This window comes from Macaca nemestrina, chromosome 5 (genome assembly GCF_043159975.1).
Source record: "Macaca nemestrina isolate mMacNem1 chromosome 5, mMacNem.hap1, whole genome shotgun sequence".
In the NCBI taxonomy this organism is placed as follows: domain Eukaryota; kingdom Metazoa; phylum Chordata; class Mammalia; order Primates; family Cercopithecidae; genus Macaca; species Macaca nemestrina.
The window spans coordinates 49111729-49132652 of record NC_092129.1 but is presented as its reverse complement, the minus strand read 5'-3'; the positions used below and the strand labels follow the sequence as shown (position 1 = coordinate 49132652).

The following is a 20924-nucleotide window of genomic DNA, read 5'->3' as shown; positions in this document are numbered from 1 at the left end:
TCAGTTCAGAAAATCTTTATTACCAATAGATACATGACTTTACAAAAGCTTCTAGTATATAAGGACATCTTGCCCATTCTTAATAACACGTGTTGATAATAAAGACACTCGTCATTTATATGATGAAGTTACATTCTAGATCCTATTCATTTTCCATTTCTAATAGCCCCATTTTATTACTTGCAATGATTTTCAACTCTGCTATCAAAAGTAAGTCAACTGTTGCTCTGATTACAATTGGATGTTTCAAACTATCATCTTGATTACAAATGAATGAGTTGCATGCTGCTGTTGGAGAAACTTTGCATATTTCAAAGAAAAGAGTAGAAATATGTCTGATGGCAAAATATAGTATGATAGCATTTATACATAAAATCAACACTATAGTTACCCTATTTTATTATTTTTAAGCTGTACACAATCTTCAGCGGTTTCCTGAACTTTATATGTTAGAACTTTATATGTTAGAACCTGAACATATTTGCATATGACATTTCAGTATAAAGCATTAGGACTATTTTTAAATAAATGTAAAGGCATTGATATAAAAAGAGCACTGTTCTCTTTCTAAATTGTTCCCTTAAAAGGCCTTAAAATTAATTCTGTGATGTCACAACTCAAAATTTTTGAATGACTGACATTTTAAAAATTCTAACTCATCCTGGATACCAATGCACCCGAGATAAGCACCTTTCCTAGTTATGACATTTCTGGAGTTGTCACCACCTATTAACTGTGGCTTGGTTGGAGTTGTAAAATTTGATATTTGGCTAGTAGAAAGTAGTCACTGCATATGTTAAAATAGCTATAAAAGACTCTTACCTTCAGCCCGGGAAGGATCTATTATTCTTTGTGATTTGTTCTTTCATTTTGTACCCTAAAAGATATTAGCGTATGAAATTGGCAGAATTGCCCTTGGCCCATGTCACCTTTCAGAGTTGCCAAGCAAGCATCATGAGATTGGTAAAGCCAGCTCTATCGCATCTCTTGGTGGCACTAGAACACACTTTCTTAAGGAAAAAGCCAGCATTTCACCCACTGCCTGGCATGGCAGTCAGAGCCAGGAAGGGCTTTGGTGAATATGCCAGGATGTGCGGTGATCCAAATGATCCCTTTCCTTAGGTGTGTGACCCAGTCTCTACAACTTCCTACAACTCCTTCCAGGACTTTCTGACTCACAGCTTGGGAAGAATTAGGAAAGAACACCTGCCAAGCTGAGCAGAACAGCTACTTCCTGTTTATGTGTTTCTGCTGGAACACCTCATTTCTTCTTCAGGACATGTTTGGATATACACGGGAATAGAAATGCCAGAGTGAAAACAGATTTATCACTGTCAGAAAAAAAAAAAAAGCCCTAATATTCACGGAAGATGGGGTCTTGGTTTCTTTATTCCATGTTATTATTTGTTAAGACTGTTAACAAAAAATAAGGCTTTTTTTCCTCTGAACTTAAAAACTATAAATTTACTTGAGTCACTAACAGTGCTCTCAGTCTAAGAGAAAATTACATAATAACAACAATAATGAACAAAGCACTTAGCATGTGCCAGGCACTGTTCTAAGTGCTTTTACATATTCAGTCATTACTTTTCACAACAGCTCTATGAGGTAAGTACTATTATCTCCATTTTACAGATGAAGAAACTGAAGCACAGAGAAACTAAGGTTAGGTCAGACAGCTAGTATGTGGCAGAGTCAAGATTTAAATCTAAGAAACAGGGTCTGGAATCTGTACTCTTAACCATTATGCCACACTGAGATGGTTCCCAGACAGCAGGAAGAAGAAGTGTTCCTTCTCCATAGGCAACAGTTCACTCATTCTTTTGGTGCAGTGATGTACAGTCTGTACTGAACTCTCCAATATAAAACGTGGGGAATTAAAACGTATACAGAGCCTGAAAACTCACTCACTTTTATAGTGGTTCTAAGCAAAGAAAATGCTTTATGGGTTCAAACAAGTCAAATTTATGAACTCATTTTTTTTTTTTTGTGGAAACTGGCTGGCAGTCTCTATTTACAATATCTCTCCTCCATTATAAAAAACATTGCAATGGAACTATGTGAACACTTTTTCCCCTTTCCCTTAGAGAAAGGGAATTAAGTCAAAGGTGATACATATCCCTGGAGTTAGCTGAAAAAGAAATGGGAAGAAATCTGAGAATAGCATTGTGAAACTTGGTTTCCACAATTCTCAAATTTAACCATGAAATTAAAATTAGATACAGGGGATAGATTGTCCTGGCCATAAGCAAGTCAGGGAGTGAGCGCCAAAGAATTCATATACTCTTCCTTCTACTTCTTTTAAAATTCCACCTTCTGAAGGACCTGAGAAATATGATCACTACTAAACTCACTCGTGTATTAAATAATGATTAGGAAGAGCTAAGAGTTGACACAGAGGAAGGCCAGGAAACATGGTAAATGTGGGTAAGGGCATTAAAAAGTTAGCAGACTACACCATATCTCTAAAGCCTGATGATTTTGCTGAAGTATTGTAACTCAGGAGAGAAAGCAAGACACCCTCATGGGAACTCTTTTGAGTTTTTCATTCTTTTCCCCCTCCACTCAGTTCCATCCAGATGTGGCAGCCTCAAGTAGCTAGAAGAAAAAAATTTGGCCAGAAGCAGTGGCTCAGGCCTGTAGTCTCAGCACTTTGGGAGGCCAACATGGGCGGGTTGCTCAAGCTCGCAAGTTTGAGACCAGCCTGAACAACATGGCAAACCCTGTGTCTACAGAAAATACAAAAATTAGCCAGGTATGGTGGCACATATCTGTAGTCTCAGCTATTTGCAGGCTGAGGTGCGAGTATCACTTGAGCCTGGGAGGTTAAGGCTGCAGTAAGCCATGATTATGCCACTGCACTTCAGCCTGGGTGACAAAGGGAGACCCTGTCTCAAAAGCGAAAAAAAAAAAAGGTCAGGAACTGTGGCCCATGCCTGTAATCCCAGCACTTTGGGAGGCCGATGCGGGCGGATCACGAGGTCAGGAGATCAAAACCATCCTGGCTAACATGGTGAAACATTGTCTCTACTAAAAACACAAAAAATTAGTCAGGCATGGTGGCATGTGCCCGTAGTCCCAGCTACTCCAGAGGCTGAGTCAGGAGAATTGCTTGAACCTGGGAGGCAGAGGTTGCAGTGAGCCGAGGTCCCGCCACTGCACTCCAGAGGCAACAGAGTGAGACTCCATCTCAAAAACAAAAAAAAAAGGAAAAAAAAATTTTGACAATAATTGAGAAAGTAAACTAAATGATCAAGACAGATGTATAAAAATATATGTATAATGTAATGTTTATTAAGCTTGCTTGAAAAACAGAATTCTTTTACTTTAAATTTCTCCATTTCAATGCATGAAAGGAATGGTCCACAGTAAAACAAAAGCAGTATTTCCAAGAATGTTAGTTGTCTCTAGCTCTGTTTACATTTTCTACCGTCATATGTCTACCACCATAACCAATGCAGAGTTGTTTAACATGAAGTTTTGACCCAAACTGGACTATGAAGGGGCAAACTGGAGTGAAACAAACTCAAAACAAGCAAACCAACACCAACAGCCAAAAAAGTGTTCTTGAAATTTATATACCATACTTACATAAAAGAAGTTAAACCAATTGATCATTATGTACATACATTAGTGAATATTAGTATTTTACATTTACAAATACATGTGCATATGTAATCAAGTAAAAAAAATGTTAAATAATTTTTATCAGTGAAAAATACATAAAACATGACTAATACTTCAATTTGAGTGCTTGTTCGATTCAGTGCTTAAAAATATTTGGAAAAATAATCCCAAAATATAACCTGGTGAAAGATATTTAAAAAGTGAAAGAGATAAGAAAATAGTAAGGGTTTGGTGTGATTTTAATAAGTAGGGGAAATGAGCAGAAATAAGATCCATATTTGGGGAGGAATCGCATAGCATAGACCGCATGAAGAATCGCAAAGGAAGAACGTGGTTTTTCCCAAGGCCAATTTCGCTCAGAATGGAACAGAACCAGGGAATTTTCAGGACAAAGCAAATGAACTGAAGTTTCCATCATGAGTTCATTCTATTAGCAGATGAACAACTGACTCCTTCCTTGAATCTTTATTAGGAGGCAGGCCTCAGACATTCACCCTACAGTTAGATACAACGTCAGTTCCTTACTTGGCTTCTGTCTAGAGGCTAAGAGTGCAAGGTGACATATAATGACATTGCACAACTTTGTAGGAATCTATCTTTACTGAAGAACCATTGGACGGCATCAACTAACCATCTTTCCAAGCACGGGCTTGTTTGCAATTCTTGAACCTCGCGTTTCTTCTCTAAAGACTGAGTTCCGGAAAGAGTTGGGGCAACTCCCTGCAGGGCAGAGATGGTGCGTCCTTCCCAGCGTGCTCCATGGTCTGGGATGGGCGGTGGCGGCCCGGGCCGGCCTGCTACTTGAGGCAGGGACAGCAGAAGCAGCAGAGGGTCCGGCAGGGGTTCTTTTTCTTGTACTGCACGGCCTTCCGCACCTGCGCCTTGGCCTGGCCGGTGTAGTCGACCGTCTTTTGTACGTTGAGCTCGATGACGTTCAGGGTGTCGGCCTGCTTCTCCACCAGCACTGCCATCTGCAAGAAGAGCTCGTGCACGTCGCGGATGCGGCTCTCCAGGCGCAGCAGCTCGCGGTGGCGGCTCTCGATCTCGTTAAGGGCGGCCCGCGCGCCTTTTACATCAGCCAGCAGGTTCTCGGAGAACATATCCCACTTGCTCTGCTCGAACATGTCCTCGATCTGGTCGCCCGAGACGTCCTTCCCCATGATTTCCAGCTGGCGCTGGATGCGGATCTTGCAGTTGTCGCGCTGCTTCATCTCGGCCTGGTTGTAGTCGTGCATGGCGCGCTGGAAGGTGAGGGTGAGCGCGTTGTACTGCGCCCGCGAGATGCGCGCCACCGCTGAGTGCGGGCCGTGCTGGGCTTCGGCGGCCTCGCTCAGCTCCTTCATGGCGTGTAGCTTGCAGTGGATGACCTCGCCCCGGGCCTTGATGGCCTTGGCGATGGAGTTGGTGTCGCGCTTGATGCTGCTGAGGCGCCGCATGGACGTGAGGAAGCGGGCGTTCTGCTTTCCCAGGCGCTTCACGTCGGCCACCAGCAACTGGTTTTCATCCTGGATGTCCTGGATGTCTCGGTACAGGGACTCCAGGATGTGGTCCGTCTCGAACACGATGTCCTCGTGGGGCGAGTCAAATTCATCGTCCCCGTCTGGGAACTGCTGGTCATATTGCTTGGACAAGTCCAGAAGTTCTGCTAGCCGGTCTTTCATTTTGCCTGCAAGTAGAGATAATTCAGTTAAATTTCTCTATTGAGAGTGAAGTATTTGCCTTCAAGGGATTGAAACTTAACATTTTACTCAGCAGTCCCAATTTTTTATTCCTAGGTGTGGGAAATAAGTGCACTAAAGGAGCTAAATGTTCTGACATTTTGCTTACAAGGAAATAAATAAGATGACTGGACAACATGAAACAGTTGCATTTTAAGGCCCATATGCACCTGCAGTTCAGTATCATAGCCGTCTAGAACTCAATCAACAATTTAAAATTTTAGATTGCATTGGGAAACCATCTCTTTTTCTTGCTTTATGTTTTTCAATCATCGCAAATTAAAACAGACACAGGAAAAAAAAAAAAGGAAAAAAGAAAAAAGACTTGCAAACTTAAGCATTTTTAATTGAGGACAGTCTACAAGGCCTTGGGGCCAACATCTAAATGTTGCCTATTTTGTGTCTATTTCAGCACTGGTAAGCATCCCCTCCTGTACATACTAACAACTCTTAAAATAGTTACCATGCAAATCATGATTTAATTTTTTTTCTCTTAAAGATGTTGTAAAAGTAAAACATGCTTAAGGTAAAATGATAACAACAAAATACAGAAATCTAAGTGTAAAATTTAGAAGTTGAGGTTTCCTGACTCCTCTTTTCAATATCATTCCCTAATGATAATCATTGTAAATAACACTGCTTTTTAAAATGCTTTCATATGGAAAATTCCAATCATATGTGGCCTAGTAGCAATAATATAACGCATTCCCATTCATTCATCATGTAGCAGCAATGTTTGCCCACTTTTAATACCTTTTTGAAACAAATTGGCAGCTCAGGCAGAATGTTCATGTTTTTACAAGGATGGTTCTGGTAATTCCTCTGCTTAATAAGGCAAAGTAATAGTCTCTATGTCCATATTGTTTTTCAGTGAAGTAAAAAACTTCCATTTTTAGTAGCATGTATATATGCTAATATAGGGAACATCTTGAGTTTATACATGAGACTTCATGATGAGAAAGATTCCTTTTCTACTACACAATTTGCAGCAAAGAGGGGAAAAGTAATAACACTTAATGGTTACACAGTCTATCAGGGTTCTTGGTCTCAAATTAAAAGCTTCTTTCAAGTTGAAGTAATTCATTTTATATCACCACTAATGTAATGCTGACAAGTTGGATTTGGTGATAAATGGAAAATGGTGAAATATTAACCATGGCCTTTCATCTACCGTGATCATCATTTACATAAATTAAGCAGAAGTTTTATCTATGATGGTGATTTTTAATATAACAATATAAGCTGCTTAAAGTGCCACCATTTCTGATATCTGGTGGCTATAATCAATACCAGATGTTCTCAATGATGGGGAAGATGATTCTCCTAGCAGTATGGTTGACAGGCAGAATAAAGATCCAGGACCAAAACTATGCCTTCACTTGGTCTGAATTTCTTGATATTCAACTGTTTCCTCACTTTGAACAAAACTGAAAGACAAACCACCAACTGGGGAGAAATTATAATATATGACAGACAATGGGTTAAGATACTTAATATATATATTTCTAAGCTACCAAAAAATCTACTTACCCCAAGACAGTGAAAGGGCAATTCAGAGAAGATATAAATGACAGAGAACATAAACGTATGTTATATATGCCTGATATTTTCTAGGCATCTTTCATGTGATACCCTCTTTAGTCTTCACACAGATTCTATGAGTAGGTACTGCCATTATCAGAGTTGGTGTGACCATAGGGAGATCAAGGAATTTACTTAAGGTCACCAGTAAGTGAACACTCAGGCTTTAGAACAGCACCACTTAACCACTGCACGAAATAATCCTTAGCAAAAGTATAAAAATATAGTCACAAAAGACTTCTGTATTAAACAAGGAAATGCAAATTAAACTGCTGAGAATTTTTTTGCCCACAGAGTTAGCATGAGTTTTTTAAAAACAATAATTTTTCAAATGGGTAAGCATTCTGGGAACTCTTAAAACATACTGGTAATTCCATCTCATGCCAGTCAGAATGGTGACTATTAAAATGTCAAGAAACAATAGATGCTGGTGGAGGCTGTGGAGAAATAGGAATGCTTTAACACTGTTGGTGGGAATGTAAATTAGTTCAACCATTGTGGAAGACAGTGTGGCAATTCCTCAAAGATTTAGAACCAGAAATACCATTTGAGCCAGCAATCCCATTCCTGAGTATATACCCAAAGGAATATAAATCATTCTATTATAAAGACACATGCATGTGAATGTTCACTGCAGCCCTACTCACAATAGCAGAGACACAGAACCAACCCAAATGCCCATCAATGTTAGACTGTACTATACAGCCATAAAGAGGAATGAGATCATGTTCTTTGCAGGGACATGGATGAAGCTGGAAGCCATTATCTTCAGCAAAGTAATGCATGAACAGAAAACCAAACACTGCATGTTCTCACTTACAAATGGCAGCTGAACAATGAGAACACCTGGACACAGGGAGGGGAATAACGCATAGTGGGGCCTGTCGGGGAAGGGCGGGGGAGGGGAGAGCATTAGGGAAAAGAGCTGATGCTTGCTGGGCTTAATACCTAGGTGATGGGATGATCTGTGCAGCAAACCACCATGGTACATATTTACCTATGTAACAAACCTGCACATCTTGCACCTGTACCCCGGAACTTAAAAACATGAAATAAAATAAAATAATATAATCAATATTATCATTCAGGGTCCTGAGACCTCTCTCAGGTTCTGCTGAACTAAGCAATTAAATTAAATTTTCTTCTAGATTAAAAAAATAGTCTAATTTAAAACTCCTGTGGTGTCTTTGTTTTTGCAACTTAATGATTTTGCAAATAAAGTCTATTAATTATTTTTAAAAATTGGTAATTGATAGAATCTTTCTGGAAGAGTTTAGTAATATGTATCAAAAGCTTTTCAAGTGTGCATTTGTTTTGACATGTGTATTTATTCTAAAGATATAATGCAAAAGTGTATGAAACTCATTGCTCTAAATATTTTAATCACCACCTTGTTTTTACAGAAATTCAGAAATAAGTTGAATGCACAATAATGAGGTCCTGGCTTCTACATGAGTCACAGAGTTTAGAAGGCTATCTAATGGCATGAAAAGCATTTATACTCTGTTAGGCAGAAAAAGTAGTTATGGAGAAAGAGAATGTGCAGCATTCTGAAACAGAGACTTGAAAAATACACATCAAAATGTTAACTATAGTTTTCTTTCAGTTGTGGAATTATACATGGTTTAAATTGCTTCCTTTTGCTTTTCTGTATTTTCCAAAATTTTTATAATGTCTATACAGATTTCATAATTTTAAAACCCATACAAAACAATAAACACTATTTGTTTAAAGGACTAACTCCTTAGCAACTTAGTCTATGCATTGCAATCAAGTTAACATTTTGTGCTACCTGGGGAAAGCACATTAGCTAGTTTGCATAGAGTTGAGCTGTACCCATCTGCTTAAGTTAGTACCCAATATAGTCTACCTTGCAACAAGTGGATGAGATGGAATGGATGCATTTTGATGAACAAGGCAAGAATAGGTGACAGATGCCTTCCTTCCTCACATCTTGGCCAAGCCTTACAAGGCACTTCAATGAAAGGAAACGGGTAGAGATAAGGGACTGTGCCATGCCCTGGGGCACTAGGGATCATTTGTAGGTATCCTGCTCATCCTAGACAGGTCCTGTGCTCTGTATTGCTCTCCTAGAGCCATTAAAAAGCTATTAGGGGAAATCATCTCATCACAATATGAAGAGTCGAATACAATTCAACCATATAGAAAATGGTTTTGGAAGATGTCCAGGGACAGTCATTCCTTCTCAAGATTGAACAACCATAAATTCATAGATAACAAATTATAAAACAGGTAAGGGCCCAAGCTCATGTGAAGGCGCAAGTCCATAATGTGCTAATAAGAGAAAAAGAAAGGGTATAGGAGATGTAAAGATTCTCTATTGAGGTGTGGTCAAGGAGAGAAGGGGGCCTTCACCTTGCCTTCCTGCCCACCTTTCTTGGCTCAGCCAGCCTCAGATGAGTTGCCTGCACTGACATAGAAGGTCTTCTGGTCACCAGGGAGCAAACATTAGGAAAAGTACAACAGAGAGTCAATGAAGAGACTGCTATTCCTAAGAATGTCTCCTAAAAGGTTAAAAGTGTACACATTGCTGAAGTTTTACAAAAATATAGAAGTGGGCACAAATAGAGCATCAAAATAACCTATATATCCCATAGCTTGATTCTGTACTATGAATTCCTAGAAAGAGAACTATGGTAAATGAGAAAGAAAAATAAGACAATTCCACTGACCTTCCTGTCCTATTATAATAAAGGATAGTGTAATAAACTTTGGTAAATTGCATTAATCAAGTTGCTAAAAAATAAGTCCTGCTTCGATTTGCATGGAGGTAAAGGATTCAAAAGAAAATTGATAACCAACTACCAAAAATCTGCTTCTGCTTTCTAATTTTCTTTTCAGGCATGCATATAATCTGTACTGAAAACTAGATCCAATAAGGAAGGAAGGGGGAATTGCTTAAGCCTTTTTTCATTGAGCAATGAAGTTTTGTGTAAGAGAAAACAAAGGAACAAAGAGATGATGGCAGCTCAGTGGTCCTCAGTCTGCAGGAGGTGACAGAATCATCTGGAGAGCTTCAAAGATTACAGATGCCTGGGCACCTAGAGTTTCTGATTTGGTAGGCCTAGGATGATCTCCAGCTGATTGTAATGCATACCCAAATTTGTGACCCATTCCATAGATACCTACCTATCATGTCAGCTTTTTTTTTTTTTTTTTTTTTTTTGAGGTGATCTTGCTCTGTTGCCCAGGCTGGAGTGCAGTGGTACAATCTCGGCTCACTGCAACCTCCACCTCCCGGGTTCAAGTGATTCTTCTGCCTTAGCCTCCTGTGCAGCTTTAATTACAGGCATGCACTACCATGCCCAGCTAAGTTTTGTACTTTTAATAGAGACGGGGTTTCACCATGCTGGCTAAGCTGGTCTCAAACTCTTGATCTCAGGTGATCCACCTGCCTTGGCCTCACAAAGTTCTGGTATTACAGGCATAAGCCACTGCACCTGACCCATATCAGCTTTTTATTCATAATTATCATGCAATTCTGGAGAACTTATAATAATTCCTATAGCTTGGGGGCAGTCTCGATGAGCAAAAAACTGATAGGGAAGGAAAAGGGGTAGCTACTGGCCTCTCTCCCCCACTGGAAAGATGGTAGCTTTCATAAGCACTGCCTTCTGGCTCCCTGGTATGGAGGCTAAATAAGAAAGTCAGCTGAAAACTCATTCTCATAAAAACAATCTCTGAAGCTCAAAAGGAAAAGGAATCAAGAACGTTTGAAATAGTTTATTCTGATCCCTTCATTTTATGATGGAAAATTATAATTGTTGCAGGCATTGACTAAAGGAGAGTATGAATAAAATAGAAAACTGAGCTTACTATGATGAGGCACCCTCAGGTACATGAATAAATTCTCTGATAGCATTCACAGGGAACAAGGAAGGATGGTGATATTCTATTAGTTAAATGTTCTAGCCATTGAGACTTAGATCCTGCTTTGAAGAGCCTACTATATTTGGCACATAGAATCTTAAAATTTTCTGTCATATCACGAAGGAACAATCAGAAAGCAGGTTTCTGCCTACCTCAGAAGACCAAAGAGTGGAGATGACAACCACATTGTATTAGTCTGTTTTCACACTGCTGATAAAGACATACCCAAGACTGGGAAGAAAAGAGGTTTAATTGTACTTATAGTTCCACATGGCTGGGGAGGCCCCAGAGTCACAGTGGGAGGTGAAAGGCACTTCTGACATGGTGGTGGCAAGAGAAAATGAGGAAGGAGCAAAAGCAGAAACCCCTGATAAACCCATCAGATCTCGTGAGACTTATTCACTATCACGATAATAGCACAGGGAAGACCAACCCCCGTGATTCAATTACCTTTCCCTGGGTCCCTCCCATAACACATGGGAATTCTGGGAGATACGATTCAAGTTGAGATTTGGTGGGGACACAGCCACACCATATCACACATCAATAACTAAGACACTGGATGCTGCAAAGAACAACTGTGAAAGTCATTGTTCCCAACATGCCTCTAAGGGAATCATTTATAAATGAAATATATAGTATCTCTCTGATCATAAAGGGGAAGCTTTATTAGGCAGCCCCAAAAGACTAACATATGCATTCAGCAAATTTTGCCAAAACCAGGAAACAAACCTTTTCCCGTTTCACAGCAAGATGTTAAAATGGTTTTACAAGTAGTGAGAAATTTTCAGATATGGGAATATGCAATACAGACAAGCTCAAGGCACACAGCAAACCTTGTGAAGCTTATTATGGGGATCAGCTTATAGATACAGAAACACGCACACATCTCTCTCTCTCTCTCTCTCACACACACACACACAGACACAGAGAGAGAGAGAGAGACCGGGAGAGAGAGAAACAGAAAGAGAAAGAAAGAGAGAGAGTCTTTGCAAATGGAATTCAGTTATTTCAGAAGCAAAACAGATCCTGTCCCCAAGATATACACTCCATACAGGACTTCCCCACGGTATCCAAGGTCTGATTTTCAGATTCTATGACATATCTCCTATGTCCTAATTTTATACCAATTGTAAAAGTATGATTAAAGTGACTATTACAAATCAGAAGGTCCACTATTGGTCTATCGGGTGCCTTAATGAGGCTTTGTGTACGGCTTATATAGTATCTTTGTGAAAGCTAGGAAAGGGCCCCTTTCTGTGGGTGGATGCAGCCCTGCTCCAGGGCATGTGGCCTGGTGAGCTGAGCATGGTTGGATTGCCAGCCTCTCTCATCCATGGTGAGATCACAACCTGCACAGCCCCATGGGGTCGCCCTGTGTACACCTTTCTCAACCACCTCATCCAGTCTCTCCTGCCCACAAATCCCCGCCACCAGAGGCACCTGGAAATTCTACAGGCACAGTGTCATTGTAATTTAGCAGTTCCTTTCTAGCATACCCCATAGTAACACAGCCCTTAAAGAACAACAAACGGACTTTCCCCAAAGGTTCACAAACAATAATTTCACTCAAATGAGTAAAACTGGTGCTCTGTTTCTTGATATTTAAAATGACACATCTAAGAGGGTGATATGGTTTGGCTCTATGTCCCCACTCAAATCTCATCTTGAATTGTACTCCCATAATTCCTATGTGTTGTGGGAGGGACCCAGTGGGAGATAATTGAATCATGGGGGTGGTTTCCCCCATACTGTTCTGGTGGTAGTGAATAAGTATCATGAGATCGGATGGTTTTATTAGGGGTTTCTGCTTTTGCGTCTTTTTCACTCTGTCTGCTGCCATCCACATATGATGTGACTTGCTCTTCTTGCATTCACCATGCCTCACCATTGCCTCACCATGATTGTGAGGTCTCCCCAGCCATGTGGAACTGTAAGTCCATTAAACCTCTTTCTTTTGTAAATTGCCCAATCTCCGGTATGTCTTTATCAGCAGCATGAAAACAGACTGATACAGAGGGAAACACTATTCTTTGAATATCTAAACATTACAGGTTAAAACTAAAAAGTTCCTAATGAATAGTTCTAGTTTTCTTGCTGCTCCAAAGTTAATTTAAAACAAAAACAAAAACAAAAACAAAAAAACCTTGTATCGTATCTTAAAGTGCATTGGGCAAGAACACGTTTAATATTGTCTTAGGGCTCATTCAAAGCAAAATTTGAAAGGTTGAAGAGTATTAATTGAAATGGTTTAATAACGATAAAAGTCTGAGGCTAGAAGAAATCATTTTTAAATGTCTCTTGCTTTGTCTTTGCTCTAAAGCAGAAAGCAGGTAGGAGTTATTCAAAGCATTTCTGGAGGAGATAGTCTCTACTTTTCAATCACTCTACTCATTTGATGCCCTCTGACATAATTCACTTTTCAGTTTCCTCAACAGAATTTTCTGCCGGTGTGTGAACAGAAAAAGGCAGTTTGATCTGCACAGTTGATAAACAGCCAGTGGGCAGTTGGGATTTCACTTTTAGCAATATGCTTTCAGATGCTTTCTGTAGAAATGCACGGGAAATCAAAGCAGCTACTCCTGTGTAGGTTTCATATATTCTGCTCTACAGTAAACATTTATTAAGTACTTGTAAAATGCCAAATGCAGTGCCAGCAATGTGCAGGTATTAACTCATTTATCCCTTATGAGGTATTATCATCCCCAGTCTACAGGTCTGAGACCTAATGAGTTTAAGCAGTTTGCCTAAAGTCACACAGTTATGGAGTTGAGATAGAAATCCCGAAAGTGTGACTTGAGGGTCCATCTGTAATCCACCAAGCTACACTAGCTTCTTTTTCCTAAACTCACCACAAGTTTCTTTTAAAATCGTTAGTCTAATAGAAAACGTATTCCCTAATTGAGCTTTTCTATTAGGAACAATTATTAGCATCTAATTCTTAGATCTGGATTAACACATGGAAATATTGTCACCACTAGAATCACTACTTTCTTTCCCACACAAGTTTCTTCATATCAGAGTTTCCCCAACATTGCAACACTTCAGTGGTTACAGCCCTAAAAACAGGGAGTAAGTCACCACAACTTTCCAAAAATCCATAAAATTAACTCTGTGAAATAACAGAGCACAGATACTTGGAGACATAAAGTTTACAGTCGGGTGCATAGAAGCCACAACAGGAAAGGACAGTAGATGAGCTTTCTTTCTTTCTTTTTTTTTTTTTTTAGAGAAAGAAAAAAAGGACTCCCAGGCTGGAGTGCAATGTGAGTGATCTTGGCTCACTACAACCTCCGCCTTTCAGGTTCAAGCAATTCTCCTGCTTCAGCCTCCTATTGGGATTAGAGGTGTGCGCCACCATGCCCGGCTAATTTTTTTTTGTATTTTTAGTAGAGTTGGGATTTCACTATATTGGCCAGGCTGGTCTCAAACTCCTGACCTTGTGATCCGCCTGCCTCAGCCTCCCCAAGTGCTAGGGATTACAGGCGTGAGACACTGCGCCCAGCCAGTAGATGAGCTTTCTAAGGGATAAAGACAGGGGCACTCAAGGGTCAAGGATCAAGGCTCAAGTCATCTATGCAAGTTTTTCCACTTGTATCTCTATTAGTATTTACAAACCAAAACAGTTGTTGTAATCTTACATCTGATTTCCCTTTGGCCCTGGAATGTGAAGCAAAATTTTGCCTGGAAAATACACTGAAGATCTATGTTTAAAAAATGATGGGGAATAGATTTTGAGTCCAGCTGGAAAATGTATATGCCTTTAAGTAATTCCTTTATATTTTGTAACTATTCCATGAAGTATCTTTTAAAGGGAGAAATCCATGGAGTTTCCAGAATCATCAATGAACTTTTCTTTCCAGCTTATAACACCAGTTAAGGAAAAGTTCACAGAACTTTTACATTCCTTTATCTATTCCCCCTTCTCGTAAACAGTGTCCTTTGAGCCACTTATTCTAGTCTCATTGCCTGGTTACTCCTGTTAAATTCTTCCAGGAAAAAAAATTCTTATATATGGCTGATATCTTTTACTGAAGGTGCAGAAATATCTGAGTTATCTAACATCATCAATGCATGAGGGTTTTCCATGTAAGTAACCTTTACAGTAACTGAAGTTTCTCCCTTCAAATGTCAAAGGCATCTACTTATCTTTGTTGGAAATCCTCTTCTAAAATGTATGGACACACTTCCTTGCTTTTTTAAAAAAGAGGGTATTGGACACAATTTATTGATGACTCAAATGGCCATTATTAACATCTTTGAATCATGTAGTGATACAGTTTTATTTGATTTAAAATGTTTCTCTTTCCTGGGAGTTAAAATAACAAACCCTTCCTCAGTTGTCTCCACTTACTACTGACAATCGTCTCACTCCCTTTGCAGATTGTGGCAAGCAAAGAAATTTGAGAAGCAAACATTCAATAATAGTAAGCTTCTGCGTGGGTCTGCAGCCCTCTAGAATCAGCCCGCTCCGTAAAGCAAGGAAAGAAAAATGAATCTCAGTGACAGACTGTGTGCACCCCAAACCAGTCACTGTGCTGGAGAACTGATATAAAATCCACCACAATCCTCACAATAACCTTGGGAGGAGGGTAACATCATTTTCAATTTACTACTATCTGGGTCTCAGAAAAGGTAAGTTTGCCCAGTGAGTAAGAGAGAAGGCTGGGATTTAAACTCACATCTGTCCAGGTCCTGAGTTCATGCCCTTTCCACTCAATCCTGCATTGAAGCTGTTGGGGGAGTTAGGGTGGGAGGTGCTAGTGTGGGGAGGTGCTAGGTTGGGAGGCGCTAGTGTTGTTAAGGAGCAATATTCTCTGCTCTGTTTCTTCCCTTCTCTGGCATCCCTCTCCACCTACTCCTGCAAAGGGGCATGGAGTTGCTTATCTAATTAGTGAATCTAAAAGAAGAACCTGTCTGCAGTAGCCTGGCTGCTTGTTTCTTTTTCCTGAAAGTGGGTTTACCAGAGAAACTGTGTTGTCTCTGCAGTACCCTTGGGTGGGGTGGGTGAAATCAGCTCTGGCCAGGGAGGGTAAATCCAGCTAATGCTGGCTTCAAGATCAGAAAGCACAGTCCCCCAGATGTAAGCCACATCTTCCAACCTTGTCTTTATCGTCACTAATGAGACCCTCTGGCCTCTGCCTGCTTTTCCTTTCTTATTTCTCCATGGGGGTGGAAGTCGGGCAGGTAAGGAGCAGCTCCTTATTGTGTTCCTCCCTTAATCAACCCAACAACCATGTTAAGTAAAATCAAAGGAAGTGAGAGCAGAAAAAGACTAATGATGAACTTGCACAGTGCCTTCACTGTAAAGATGAGGAAAGAGAGGCTCGTTATATTAACACACAAATAATGATTCAAAGAGTGTTACTAAGGCTGGATGCGGTGGCTCATGCCTGCAATCCCAGCACTTTGGGAGGCTGAAGGGAGTGGATCACCTAAGTTCAGGAGTTCAAGATCAGCCTGGCCAAATGGTGAAACCCCATCTCTACTAAAAATACAAAAATTAGCTAGGTGTGGTGGCGTGTGCCTGTAGTCCCAGTTACTCGGGAGGCTGAGGCAGAAGAAAAAAAAATGTTATTAGCGAAGTGGAAAAAACTCTGATGTAATTGCCATTTCTATTTATAGCAATAAAATTCTAACATGTATAAAGCATTTTCATGAGAGTAGCATATGTTGAGACTTCAACAAATGATAACTACTAATTTTACTATATTATCATTATAATTATTGTTTGACACAGGGTCTCACTCTGTTGTCCAGGCTGGAGTACAGTGGCACAATCATGGCTCACTGCAGCCTCTGCCTCACATGTTTAGCAATGCCTAAGCCTCCTGAGTAGCTGAAACTATAGGCGTATGTCACCACGCTCAGCTAATGTTTGGCATTGTTAGTAGAGACAGGGTTTCATTACATTGGCCAGGTTGGTCTCGAACTCTTGGCCTCAAGTGATCCACTCGGAAACTGCAAATCCGAGTAGCTGGGACTACGGGCTAATTTACGTATTTTTTGTAGAAATGGGGTTTTGCCTGTTGCCCAGGCTGGTCTCCAACTCCTGAGCGCAAGTGATCCCCCTCCGCCTCAACCTCCCAAAGTGCTGTAATTACAGATGTGTGCCACCGTGCCTGGCCTAATTTTAGTATTGTAGTACCAGATAGTATCTGAACCATGAAAGCATCAACCAAGATTATTTCCATGATGTGGTGAGCATCTGTTCTCATCCCACATTCTTGATCTGACCTCCTAGGTGGCCCCATTCTTTCCCCTTGAATTTGTACATACTCTTTGTGAAAGGTTGCAAAAAAAAAATTTCTGGCCAGGCACAGGAGCTCATACCTGTAATCCTGGCTTGGGAGGCCAAGGTGTGTGGATCGCTTGCACTCAGGAGTTCAAGACCAGCCTGGGTAACATGGCAAAATCCAGCTCTACAAAAACACAAAAATTAGCTGGGTGTGGTGGTACACACCTGCAGTCCCAGCTACTCAGGAGGCTAAGGCTGGAAGATCACTTGAACCTGGGACACAGAGGTTGCAGTGAGCTGAGATCACACCACTGCAATCCAGCCTGGATGACAGCGTGACCCTGTCTCAAAATAAAAATAAAAATATTCTTATTACACAATCTTTGCAGCTTCTCTGATCAAGAGGTACAGACTATTTCTCAACTCCTTGAGTTTGAGGGTGGCTATGAGACTGAGATTTGCTTTGAGTATTAAGATATTAGCAAATATGATGCAAGCAGAGGTTTGAAAAGCACTTGTGCAAAAAGGCTTGCTATTGGTTACCTTAATTCCACTATATGACGAAGCCTGGGATAGCCTGCAGGAAGATGATGCCCAGCTGAGCAGTACTCGAGGCTGAGCACAGCCACCAGCTAACCCACCAAAAGACTGAAAATGAAGAAGCCGAGGAGAGCCCAACAGAAGACTGCTCAGGCAATCAACAGGAAAGTGAGAAATAATAAATCGTTGTGTTTGAAACCACCAAAATGGGTAGCAGTTTCTTATGCAGCATAAGCTAAACAACAGAAAAATTGGTACCTAGAAGTGGCACGCTGCCAGAACAGAAACCTAAAACATTCCGCCTTGGCTTTGGCACCAGACAGCAGGCAAAAAGCAGTGATGTAACTCTTAAGGAAAACTGGAAAGACGGCATGCAGACTGTCAGAGGAGGGTGGCAGTGGTGAGGAAACTGCGAGAGCAGTCAGGGGAAAAGGCAGCCCATATCACAGGCAGCCAAACACTTGACAACACTGTTGCCTATGGCAGCTCCAAAGGCTGAAAATGTTGGTATGAATTTTGCATCTCGCTGCAAAGATCTCCAGACAATTGAAAGTGTTTGAGTGTGTCTATAACTACACAGAAGTTCTGCAAGATAGAGACAAACTAAAAATTGAATCATTTAGTTTGCAAGCATTATTTAGAGAAAACCTTTCTGGTTTCTCTCTATTTTCCTATCACAAGATAGGAAAATAAAAACTTTTTATCTCTCCAGTTTCTTCAACTGGAAGAAACAATTCTAAGTAAGAAATGGCCTTAAAGACCTTGGTAAAATTGAATAAGGTGGCTCGAAGACCTTCTCAGCTAGACAAAGTGAGCTCTAAGACTCTAACTGTGTTGTCTCAAACAATCTGATCCTCAGCCTGAAGTAGACAGAGGTCTAACATGAAAAAAATTATGAACGTAGGTTTTAGGGGAATGGAGCCTAATTAGATTATTTGGAAATCCATAAAGTTTTTAAGAGAATTTTACTAACAAGCACACACACAATCTTGGCCTAAAAATACAAAAACTTTTCAAAGGAAAAGAGGCCTCTGGGTCCCCAACTTTTTATGATCAGGATCTAGGCCAACGAAGCTATTTAGGAACAAAAATAAGCCATTTGTTGTGGGAAAAGAAGAGTTTCAGAGGGTAGAGCCAAGAGCAGTGGAGGACTATAAACCAGGAAACCACTTCTGAAAAGCAGAGCTGGGTCCTAATCAAGGAACATGGCCTAGTCCAGGAGCAGGAGCACCTGGTAACATGTACTTGGACAGAATTGCTATGGACCAGTGATTGTCATATGAATCCTGTTAATGGCTTTATTTTTTTTTTTAATGGGGTGTCTACTTTTGTTATCCTTTTCCTATCTCATCATTATATGTTGAATGTGTATGGGAAAGACAGCCTGTTCATTGTCTTGGGATCAAGAGGATCAGCATAAGAAGAGCTATCTCTGAGGAGTTTGAACTGTATCTAGATCTTATGCAGATCAGGCGTGAGTCTCTAGACTTCGAGGCTAATACTATAATCTGATGAGACTTTGGGGAATCCTGGGATGGGAGTGAGCATATTTTTCTTGCAAGAGAAATGTGAATAATTTTTGTCAGCGACAGACTATACTTGATTACAACAAATGGCAACAAATTCTTAGCAGCACCTCCCATCAAGAAGTGGTGTCAGTCTCTCTGCCCTTTGAATCAGTTTCTCTACCCTTGGCCATGAGACTTGCTTTGACCAAGAGGATGGGAGGAAACATGGAGCAGGCAGAGGCTTCAACAGCACTAGTACCTTGGGGCTTATCCGCCCTGGGCACACCGAAACCATTATGTGAGAAAGCTCAGGTTAGCCTCCCGGAGGATGAAGACGGCATGGAGAGCTAGGCTAGCCCCCAGCTAACCCACCTCTACAGCTGCATGACTGAGTCCCGGGGAGATCCGTGGAAGAAGCACTAGTGCTTACTATCTGCCAGAGACTGTTGTGGAAGGTTTACATGGATTATCTCATTTAATCCTTGCATCCATGAGAAACAGAAAATTGTTATTTGGGGGTGGCTTGTTATACTGACAAAGCTACCTGATACACCTCTCCTTGTGTTTCTCTATGCTCCTTAAGGTGTATTCTTCTTTAAAGAAGACTTGGAGGCTGTTGTGAATCATGGATAAATTATAATTTCTGGAAAGTAAATTGTCATGCATTTAAAACAAAAGTTTATTACTATGATTTTAAAACACAAACATAAGCAACATGAACCAAATAGTTGTCCTTATGAAGTATGCCACCTATCCAATAATTGTGACTTAAGGTATATATTAATATCTTGATTTTAATTCAGTAGACCTTTGTGATATTCTACTCATATTGTATGCAAAAGTTAATGTAAAGCATACACATTTTTTAAAAGCACATGTTTCTTAACATGTCTGAAGACAGCGCTTCTTTTTTGTTTGTTTGTTTTTTGAAGACTGTGGTCATAATCATGGTGAGGAGAAAAAAAATATGCTAAAAAAAAGATTATCTCACACACACACACAGCTTCCACACAAACACTCTGCAAAAGCTGTTCGATAATACAGTGTGCTAAATAGGAGTCCTTGAGCAGCGGGGTCAGGAAAGTACAGAGATACTTGGCAGTTTTAACCTTGGCTGAGTTTCAGTCTAATAAGAGGTTTTGAGAACCTGAACAGCCAGTTTTTAAATGGAAGTGGATAGTTTGAAGTACATCACAAGTCTATCATTCAGCTCACCAAAATAAACAGTACGTAGGCACAGTGCAACTTCCCAAACAACACAACTCCACTGCCACATCCCAAAGTTTCCTTCATCATCAAAGACTGGACCAGAGATGTTTCCTGCTGCCATGCCAAAAACAGCAAAAATTAGTGGGATGTGAACTAGGTTTCTAAGGAATTTCAGAAGTTTATTATGGCCTTACTAACCCCCTTCAAAATGTTAACGGCTATCAGGATACTTCTTTTCAAAGCTGTAGGATCAGCTTAGAACTCCACATCTACTCAGGGACGTACAGGAGAGGGGCTAAGTGTTCAAGCCTGGGGAATTATGTGGAGACATATCCACATCTCACCTCTGACGCTACCTGGTCTTGCCTGGGTTTCCTCACTGGTTTCAGGGTTCCCAACAGTTAGGGCAATTCTCAACAGATGAGTGCAATTCTTAACTGATGAGTACTTTTCAAGCCTCTGCTATGTTTTGTATTGTTGTAGGCCATCTTCTCTATACCTGGTCTTCCCCATGTATAAATAATTACTTCATAGGATAGTAGAGGGGATTAAATGAGGTAAGCCATGTAAAGCTCTTAGACTAGAACTTGGCAGAGAGTGAGCACTCTGTAT

General features: G+C 40.5%; 1 protein-coding gene across 4 annotated transcripts in view; it reads right to left on the bottom strand.

Annotated features, from left to right (window-relative positions):
• LOC105465768 (syntaxin 11) overlaps positions 1-20924 on the bottom strand; it is a 41157-nt gene continuing 20233 nt past the window's right edge. For all 4 annotated transcript variants that reach the window (XM_011714402.3, XM_011714403.3, XM_011714404.3 and 1 more), the window contains one exon: positions 1-5293. In XM_011714402.3, the coding sequence (XP_011712704.2) occupies positions 4425-5288 (864 nt within the window). In that variant the 5' untranslated portion in view covers positions 5289-5293 and the 3' untranslated portion in view covers positions 1-4424. The remainder of the gene's footprint in view (positions 5294-20924) is intronic.